Genomic DNA, 9,939 nt, shown 5'->3' on the forward strand with positions numbered 1-9,939 from the left:
GGGGTCTGAGAAAGTCTCAGGGAACCTGTTCAGGTGGGATTCTGCAGCAGAAGTTCATATTTACGTGGTAATACATCCACTCTTAGCAGCACAGCCCACCAAGAGTGGTAAAGAGGAGGAGGTTCAAAAAGTAGACCATAGTCATGTCAGTGGAAAAAAAAAAGAAAAACACTGAAAAGTGATAAACATCGGAAAGAGCAGCAGACATAAATGTCATATTTAATGTTATTACTCAGGTCTCTGCTCTGCTACAGGTGAGCAAAAACAGCCTGTTATGCTTATTTTTAAATGTCACTGTGGAAAACATAGAAGGCACAAAACACAGACTGGAGAGAAAGTATGTGATTTTCAGTCTTGGAACATGATTAATTTAGCATAGTTTGACTTTTACATGTGCACCAAGACACACTCTCTACATGTCACAACAGTGTTAGCACATTTCAATCCAACATCACAGCTGCAGCTTCAAAACAAACCTTTTAAAAGGTGACTATGTGCAGAACTCTTTGATAGCTCTTGTAGAATTTGGGGGGATGGAGGTGGGTGTTCAAAATGTCAAAAAACATCTAATCTTACATATGCAGGGGCTTTATACCAGTTAACGGCTATGGAAACAATTTTATGTGGAAATGATTCAACCCACACAAAAATTTCACACCGCTCTTGCAATACAGCCATATTAATCTTTATTTTGGTTGTGCTTTGATCTTCATCAGAGTGTTAACGATTCACAAGGAGTCGGATGTGCGTAGAGAATTTCAAAGGAGGCATCATGCTCCACATTTTAAACTATTCACTAATATTCTGCAATATAACTTTTAGTTCTCAGATCCCCTTAAATCAATTACATCAACGCTTACATCTACAGTCTACAGTCAACCCTAACTTTCTTTTGCTATAATAAGAGCAATTTTAAGACTTCTAAAGTTCATCATAGTGGGACAGCAGAGTGAAGCAGTGAGTGGGATAACACACTCTCAATCCTTGCAAAGGCCAGCTCCAAAATGTCCAGATTCGCTGCTCTCTGGTGAAATGTGACAATAACAAATGTAAGATTATATTTCTCACCTGCAGAGTTTTTGATCATTTGTGCTAAATATTAGATTTAAATTGTGCTTGTAGAGCCATTTGGAAACAGTGGCCAAAGCATGAGTGTACTGAAGATAATAATATTGGAATAATGTCATAAACATGATGAAAATGTGTGAGGGTATAATACGTTTTAGCTGTAGACAGTCTGCATGTGTGGTTACATCAGTTCATGTACAAAATGTGCCACAGATCTGAACTATGACCTTAAATGACACGTTATGGTGAAGGTTAGGGTTAGGTTTGGATAAAAACGCCAGGGTTAGGGTTAAGGTTATGGTTAAGGTTACGGTTAGGCTTAGTCAATCAAAGGTGGAGTAAGGGCAGGTAAAAAAGCAATAAGAATCATAGTACCACACAGATGACATAAAATAGCTACACATTACTGTTATTGTTGTAGTATTATAAACTATGCTGGATTAGTTATGAGAACAAATGTTTTGCGATGACTGTGGGGGCTTCATGGGGGCTTCATATGAGCAGTTTTCTCTTTGTTATCTTGTAAATTCACATTTGAAGTATGCACGTTAAAGCATTTGGAGAGAAAGAAGATGTTTCATCAAAGTGAAATTCTGCTCTCATACTGAGAAATAACAGCTGTTTCTAAAGAAAAGGTATCCAAAGTGATTATATAACTGCCTTTGACTTAAAACCAGAATCATTACCTGCCATGCCTAGTTTATGAGTCATTTTTCATTTTCTGATTTGTGTCATATTTTAAAGACATCCTTTGTGCATACGTGTGTGTGTGTCACACGCACATTAACATACTCAGAATTATGATTGGACTTGATATTTTAATGACAGCAATCGTTTTCTTGTTTTTACAGCAAACATGGAGTATAAGTCACGCTGTAACGCCACTCATAACGCCGTGTGTAGCTGTAAAGCGGGCTACAAATGCAAAGACCAAAACTGCAAAGAGTGCTTGCTGGTACCAACCACCACCGAATCCTCCACCACCCTCCCTCCATCGACTACAGGTATGACACTCCTGTCACAAAGTTGACACACAGCTTAGTTTTTTGTTCTGGGTGGGTATGGACATTGTACACCTGACAGTCAGTATATAATTCACTGGGAAACAAACTTACCTGCAGTTATCATAGAAGAAACAATATTACCGGAACTTGTTTCTCTAACCTTCCTGGTTTATGGTCAAGGTTTTATGGTTTATGGTTAAGGAAATAAAAAGCATAATTAATGTATCACAGAGCTTATCCTGCTTATCATGCTGAGGGGTTTTAATGATTGAAGCTCTCATGGAATGACATGATTAATGATTGAATATGTTCAAGCTGCACTAACCAATATTTTTATATCGTTTGTATATGAAAGGAGTCACAAACCAACAGAGAGTTATAACCTAGCTCACTTCTCCTCAGATTAATGATTTGGTTTTATGGCCTGTAACTTTCTTATTGTTTTGGTTCAGTCTCTACATTCTCATCAACCTTGTTTTTGGGCATTTATTGTCTTTATTGGAGAGTGACAGGTGAAGAGGCAGATAGCAACAGGAAGACAACATAAAGGTTATCCACTCAAATCCTTGAACCTGCACAACCAGCTGTTTTTTTAGTTAAAAAACTCTAAGTTTAGTTAAAAGCTCTAAACACTAGCACTATCAGACTAGCGGGTGAACACGGTGGAGCATTTAGCAGCTCTAACTAAGATCTAACTAATTCCCTGAGAAGTTGGTGGAGAACAAAATAGAGCTGAAAGGAGAGTGAGAAACATGAAACATACTAATTTGTCTGCTGGATGTGTAAATAGATAGTTCTTTATTAAGTTAGATACCAATTTAAACCCTCTGTTTCATCATTTGGTTCTCCAGTAGCTTTATAAAAAAACTTCTTTGGTCTCTTAACGGGCTTCCTTACTAGAACCATGGCAACCTGTTGTAACACTGCAGAGGGTATTGTAACCATAGCAACACACGTGTGCGCACACACACACACACACACACACACACACACACACACAACCATCACAGAACACACTCGTGTTGTCAAGTTCAACCAAAACAGTTTGGTGCTGTTTACATGTTCTTTGTTTACATGTTCTCAGTTAGAAACTGTTTACTCTGCAGCATACACCCATGTAGAAAGGTTAGGTGACATGAGTAAATCATAAATCATGCTAAGCGACAATGCTGTGACTGCCTGACTCAGAGTGACTAATTTGGATCATGTGTGTTTCCTTTTTTCACTGAAATTTTAAATTATGTCAGCACTGAGTTCAATTTCTTAATCTCTTCCTTCCAGCGCTGAAATCTACCACCCTCCCCACAGCGTCGACAACCCCCACACCACTCAGAGGTAAAGTAACCTACTGCTTCTGTCCGTGCCAGTAAAAAGAAGGAAATGCCTGAACCCTTTCTCCAGTTGGTGTTCCAACAATGTTTCCCTTACACTTTCTTACAGACACAGCCTGGTTCCTGGTGATAATTGTCCTCCTGTGTATAGGATTTGCATTTTTTGTTGTAACAAATATCGAGCCCTTCCTGCGCTGGATCAGAACCAAACACGGTTAGTAGATTATTATGAAGCAATAACCCTGGAACAAACAGAGTACACTGAGCTTAACAGTTTTATCATTTTATAAAGTGCATGAATGAATGTTTTTTCTTTTATAAGTGAATATTGACTCGTATTTCAATCTAATTCCTAAGAAATCTTGCCCTTATTCCCTTGTTGTTTCAGGCTACTTTTTGGCTAAACCAGCTGCACCAGTGCACTCTGAGGTAGAAGAAGTATCCAAGCCTGTCCAGGAAGTGTGTGGGAAATGTGAACAACCTCTTGAAGTATGATGAGTTAAAGACTAGATTCTGAACTTGGATCAGCAAAACTTTCACAAGCTGACATTGAGAGACATTTAGCAGATGCAAAGCATCTCTTGTTGCTTTGGATTTATGACAAATGGAGGCAAGCATCACTCAGTCCATGGAAGCAAATGGTTTGTTTCTGTAGAATCCTGCTACTACAGGAAAAATGACTGTTTGACATCTGTGACGTTAAAATGATGAACGTGTATAAAAGGCACTGATTAAGCATCTGAAAGACAGTGTGACACTGTGACAGTTAAGTATGAGTGTGCAGCTGTGCAGTTGCAGAACAGTGGTATGTACTATGGTATACAAAAGTTAAAGATATTTCACATCTTTACATGTGTATATATATATAAATAAATTAATGTTTCCGCAGTCAGATTATACATATATTTGTGAATGTTTTTAACTTAAGATTCATTTATACTCCTTTTAATTCAAAATAAAGTTTTATTGTAATCAATAAATGTCTAATAATTCTGCAAGTCATTAAACATTTAGATGTAATACAGCAGACAGAGCTTATTTAAGAGTATTTACATGCCATTTTAAATTATAACTTACAAAGGAGATCACCTTCCAGCTGTTCTTCCCAGACTTAAATTTGCTGGTGCGTACCAACCACAAATTTTCCCAGAACCTGCAGATGAAAATATTTGTGTAGAAGCCTGTGATTCACAGTTTGCCAGAGAAAGATGACTCGGCTCGACCGTCAGTTGTGGTTTCACAGCTAGTATGGTTCCTTCTTTTTTTAAAGAATGTTTTTAGGATCAGTCTGGATGCCGGTGGCCACAAGCACTTATGCAAATCTTCTGAGAATTTTATGATACATCATAGCGCTTCCTCTTTTGACATGTGGCAGTCCTTCCCTTGTTCCTGGGAGGGAAAGAATATGCTGTCAATCTCTCCGCTCCTCTCCTCCTCAGAGAGAGGAATACTGGGTGAAGACGTGGGATGAAACACAGGACAGTCTCTCTCGTCTTCTTCTTCGCTGCACTCTTTCTCTGCCGTCTTCCCACATTCAATAGTCGGACCAACTTGGCCTGTAAACTGACTGAGCAAGCTAAAGATGACCGTCCCTGGATTATGGACGTGGACTGGACCTACAGAGACAAAAAGAAGCAAAGAGTGCACTTTGTTTTATTTGAGCTGTAGAAGTGTATTAACGTGCAGTTTACAGAGTGGGGTGATGAGGTACAACTCATAACAGTAACACAGCTGCATCTTTTACATTTTTTATTCTCTTAATGACCCTACAAAATGAGTCAAGTGAACATGAAAGTCTTTCTTTCACTCATCAGTACCCAGATTAGCTGCTGAAAGGGACGATGGCTGCTGCTTTGCACTGAATGAGTCTCTGGGGAACTGATGAGTTGACTCCTTCGACTTGTGAGAAGCATCTCTGCCGCCCTAAAGAAGAACATATCCATGAGTGCGGGGCAAACGAGAGAGAAATATATGTATCATAAATGTAGGTACATGATAGACTGAAGCTTTGAAATTAGCTGCTTACCTCATTGCAGACCAGCAACACTGAAAAACAAGAGATAAATCAATAATAGAAAGTCAGTGTCTTCACACATGATGAATCAAAATGTACATGGTTTACATACCAACAAATATGTCTGCAAAGCTATGACGCATTTCTAAGCACTGTTCTTTCTAACAGCTTTCAGTAAACAGTTTATTGTTTCCGAGATGTGATGTGCTCAAAAGTTCAACGGTTCGACTGATTAAAATGAAAAATTCAGAAACTGAACCTGCCCTGTGTGTAAACGGCATCTTACCTTGCTTGAAACATGATTCATCTCTGGGGCGACGAACAAAGAAGAGGATCACAAGGGCCACACATCCCACAGCAACCACTGGACACAAGATGGCTGCCAGATGACTGTTTGTCTGTTTGTCTGAGAAAAAAAACAAACAAGATAAGAGTCTATACGCTGATGTAACCGGTTCACAAACACAGCCTTAGCTGCGCTTCGCTTTCTACTTGTCATTAATCACAAAGTACAGCTGAGACTGATTGGAATGTCAGTTCATCAGGCCATAAACTAATTAGACAAATTGAAGCTTTTAAAAATGATGGTCTTAGAGGCAAAGTAAGGGGCTCGCCAGTTATAATTCGTCCTGAACGTTAATATCTGTATCAAATTTCCTGGCAATCGTTCAATCAATAGTTCTGGAGACATTTCACACAAAAAAATGTAAACATGAACCTCCTGATGGTGCCAGAGAAAAAGTCTGAGGATCACTAAAGTCAGTCAGATACATCCCCTGGGAACCACTGATTGTTGCTGATGGCATTACAGGAAAGGTTAGAGAAAATCCATAGTCAGTAGGAGTTATCCTCTGGGCACCATGGATATATGTACCAAAGGCATTAGCTGTCTAGATATTTCACTATAAAACAAAAAGGTCAACCTACTGGTGGCCCATGGATCACCTAAGTATGTAGAATTCATCCTCTGGGGGTCATGAATGTCTATACACACACTGTCATGCAAATCCATGGAATACTTGTTGGGATATTTCGAATCTAGAATGACTGTGTCAGTCGCTGTAGTGGCTAAAAGATTATCCTTGTGCTGCAGAACAATAAAAATGATTGCATGTGTTCTCTTCTCACACTCATAGACACTCACCTGTTTCCGGTTTTGTATAATTTCTGGCCATTTGGTCTGACTGAAGGCCACACCTGAGTGAGATAAGGGCAAAGTATCTCAAATATGAGACCCCATGAACCAGTACCAATCACAGTATATATCACAATATGTGTAACAGCTAAAATAGTCCTAATGTGACACACTTTACAAGTCATCCAAACGTGAATCCAGAGTTTTATAACATATTCAGTATGTGCTGTCTCTAGGGAAGTCTATGACTCACTTTGGAAATGTGCAAGCTTTGGCAGAAGTCCTGCTATGTCCTGAGGAAGCTGAAGGCGTGTGTTTATCCTTGACTAAGACAATTGCTGCTGCTTCTGTAAAAGAAAAAAATGTCACAGTTTTCTTCTCAGATTATTCTCAGGACAAACACAGGGCCAAACAAAAACAACACATTGGTCTTAGCTATGGCAGCAGTCTAAATGCAACAAATGGTACAGATATACTTTAAATGTGCCTCACTTAAACTCATAGAAGAAATCTGTGAGGCTTAATTCATTTTTTGTGCTGCTGAGAGTCTTAAATAAACAACGATACATGGAACATTATTCCTTAACGCCATCCTCTTTCACTTACATTTACTTCTACATGATTACATCTCAAATTAGCTAAATACATTTAGCTGACAGCTGTAGTCACTACTAGAATTTTACATTCTCCTCCATCTTCTACTTAAAATGAAATTTAAAAAAAGATTAATTTTGTGGCAAGTTAACTAGAAAAGAGGTTAACACTCTGACCATGAACTACACTAATTATATCCGGCGAGTTTCCCTCAAAGCCCCCGCCGCCCCTCATTTCCTGTCATTTCTCTACTGTCAACAACTGAGAAAATAGTTTGAAGAGTTAAGCTTGTCTGATGCTGTAAAAAAAACAAAAAAACAGACTATCTGCAGCCCCTCTGAAAGCATACTATTAATTTCATTAGTGTCATTTCTCATATATCTATATCACCTGTTTCAGTATTTGTGTTTATCAAAATCAGTAAAATTGCTTTTAATATATAACATGACATTGTAGTACTATTCTAAGTAAAGGATCTGAATATTTCTTACAGCAATTCACCTTGCTGTGAGGGGAGCCCCCCCGAGCTCAACTCACATGTGAAAGTGACTAATGTCTAGCCTCTGGTATCATTATTGGTGACTGTCTTACAGTCAGTGAAAACTATATTTGGTTTATCATGAGGCCCCCTGCTGGTTTGAGCCTGTCTAATCTGACAGAGTTGAAAGTGTGCACTGCTGTACCAGTTGTAGTTTCCTGTATCTTTTCGCAGAATTTGCAGTTTTTTGAGTTTGAGAACATCTCCTTGCATCTGTAACCGTCCTCACAGACGCACGTCATATCGGACTTGCTGGTGCAACTCTGAGCCACCTTGAGATGAAGACCTGAGCGGAGAATAGAGTTGATTTTAGGGATTTTAATCACCGAAAAATGTCATTTCCAAAAAGTACACAGAGAATGAGATTAATAGATTTTCTTATAGAAACCAAAAGGTCACTGGTATCATTACAGTCCTGACTGGGCTGTCTGAAAGTCTTATCTCAGTAGAAATGACTCATAGTTTCTTTACCTGGTTTGCAGTCTCTGTAGCAAAAATGGCAGTCTCTCTCTCTGTTCAGTTCAGTTGTGTAGGATCCAGCAGCACAGGGCGCGCACTCTGTACAAGACTTCTGATACTCACCTGACAGAACAGAGAGAAACAAATGAGAACAACCGGATGACAGAGAGGGCAGCAGAGAGTTTGCTTGCCCTGTGCATATTAATGAAGGATGTGGTTATACAGTATAAACTCAGAGTGCGTCATTTTTCATCAAGGAAAACAGAGCCGTGCAGAAAGACACAGAGACAAACATATATATATATATATCTGTCTGCCTTTGTGGCATGCTTTATAGTCATTTCCAAATATGAACCATTGCTGAGTCATTCATTAAAAACAGTGAGTCAACGGTAAATGTGAAAAACACACAAAAATAGACAAAAAGTCAGATATCATGCTATTCTTACCTGCAGGACACATTTTACATTTTGCGCCACTCCGCTCAGTGTAATACACAGGCAGCTCTGTCTGTTAAAACAATACAGTTTGACATGAACTACTACACTTAGTGCATAGTTTATACATTTCAAAGTTTGGGCTTTATTTTAGACTTTAAATTGATTTTTCTGTAAGGAGGAAGGAACATTGTTACCACTGGAATGGTGAGGCCCAACTGTGTAGATAACATCGAGACAATCACAAAACATTGCACAAGTCCCATCCTATGGAGAAACATTTAGCACTTATTAAGGATAATTGGCAGATATCAAGCGGTCAGATAAAATCAGCACATTGAAACACATAGTCTGTTCTGTAAAGTCTAGTAGTGCAGCAGAAAATTATTCTCCCGTAAATAAGTTGTGATATTTAAATACATCAGAGATATATTAGAAAAGTATTAATTTTTACCTTCAAGATGATGCGTCCTTTGTTTTGTCAACTTCCTCAAGGTGTGACTCTCCCTCTCTCTTTCTTTCTTTCTGTCCTCTCGCTCACTCTACCCATAGTCTGTGTCATTGTTTCCTTACCTGGTGACATCTTCCTGTCTTCCTGTCTCCCCCTCCCACTGATCTCTTACCATTCAATCTGCTGCTGCCCTGTTTGTACGTTAAGCTGTCACACATAGACCCATGCGCACTCTGACTAACGTTTCTGCTTCAAAGCCTCATCACTTTCCATAAAAACTGTAAGATCTGACGAAGAGTGAATCAAAGAACTGCTCGAACCGTGCAGTTAACTTTTGTCAACAACATGATGGAAGAACAGATCGGTTAGATAGTGACGGTTACAATTTGAAGTCGTTTGTGGGGGGTTTTCATATTTGATTACACTAGATTATGTTTCATTGTTTTAATGGAATCTGAAGTTCCATTAAAGGGTTAGTTCACACAAATTACCACCCAAACCAAATCTTTAACATTGATAATTAGGTGGTGGTGGTAGTAGAGAAACATCTTCAGCTAAATATATTAGACAAAGTATAAGTAGCTTGTTCTGCGGCATAATAACCCCTGTAATATTAAGCGTTTAAGAGTTTAACTGTTAAGTCCAATGGTACCAAACCTAGTGGCCTTGAGAAGAGTAATGAGAGAGTATGTTTTGTTATCCAAATTCACTGTTATTTAAATGAGACATTTAGAGGGGGAAATGTCTCATGGTGGAACTGATAACAGCTCATAGACATCTGACAAAGGGGTCCGCACCAGGCACTGGTTTTAAACATGTTGCTGGTTTAACTTTAAACAATGCATCTTATTTCATAAACTCATCATATGTGATAATGTGAAAAGTAAGTAATAACTAAAGCTGTTGAA

General features: G+C 38.7%; 2 protein-coding genes across 2 annotated transcripts in view; one reads left to right on the forward strand and one right to left on the reverse strand.

The window, feature by feature from the left end:
- The window catches only part of LOC104929029 (CD27 antigen), a 6,185-nt gene extending 1,864 nt beyond the window's left edge, over positions 1–4,321 (forward strand). Inside the window, exons 4-7 of the mRNA XM_010743449.3 lie at positions 1,920–2,072; positions 3,354–3,407; positions 3,513–3,617; positions 3,792–4,321. Coding sequence (XP_010741751.2) covers positions 1,920–2,072; positions 3,354–3,407; positions 3,513–3,617; positions 3,792–3,898 — 419 coding nt within the window. The 3' untranslated portion in view covers positions 3,899–4,321. The remainder of the gene's footprint in view (positions 1–1,919; positions 2,073–3,353; positions 3,408–3,512; positions 3,618–3,791) is intronic.
- A 25-nt stretch (positions 4,322–4,346) lies between these two features.
- On the reverse strand, positions 4,347–9,307 carry si:dkey-260g12.1 (uncharacterized). The gene is made up of 11 exons (XM_019265339.2): positions 9,035–9,307; positions 8,778–8,847; positions 8,593–8,653; positions 8,156–8,266; positions 7,830–7,970; positions 6,806–6,899; positions 6,562–6,614; positions 5,704–5,823; positions 5,430–5,449; positions 5,221–5,326; positions 4,347–5,019 (listed from the first exon to the last, which is right to left on the reverse strand). Exons 2-11 carry the CDS (start codon positions 8,844–8,846, stop codon positions 4,748–4,750), a joined length of 1,047 nt encoding a protein of 348 aa, XP_019120884.2. The 5' UTR covers position 8,847; positions 9,035–9,307; the 3' UTR covers positions 4,347–4,747.
- Between the last annotated feature and the right edge of the window lie 632 nt (positions 9,308–9,939).

This window comes from Larimichthys crocea, chromosome XIII, assembly GCF_000972845.2.
Source record: "Larimichthys crocea isolate SSNF chromosome XIII, L_crocea_2.0, whole genome shotgun sequence".
NCBI classification, from domain to species: Eukaryota; Metazoa; Chordata; class Actinopteri; family Sciaenidae; genus Larimichthys; species Larimichthys crocea.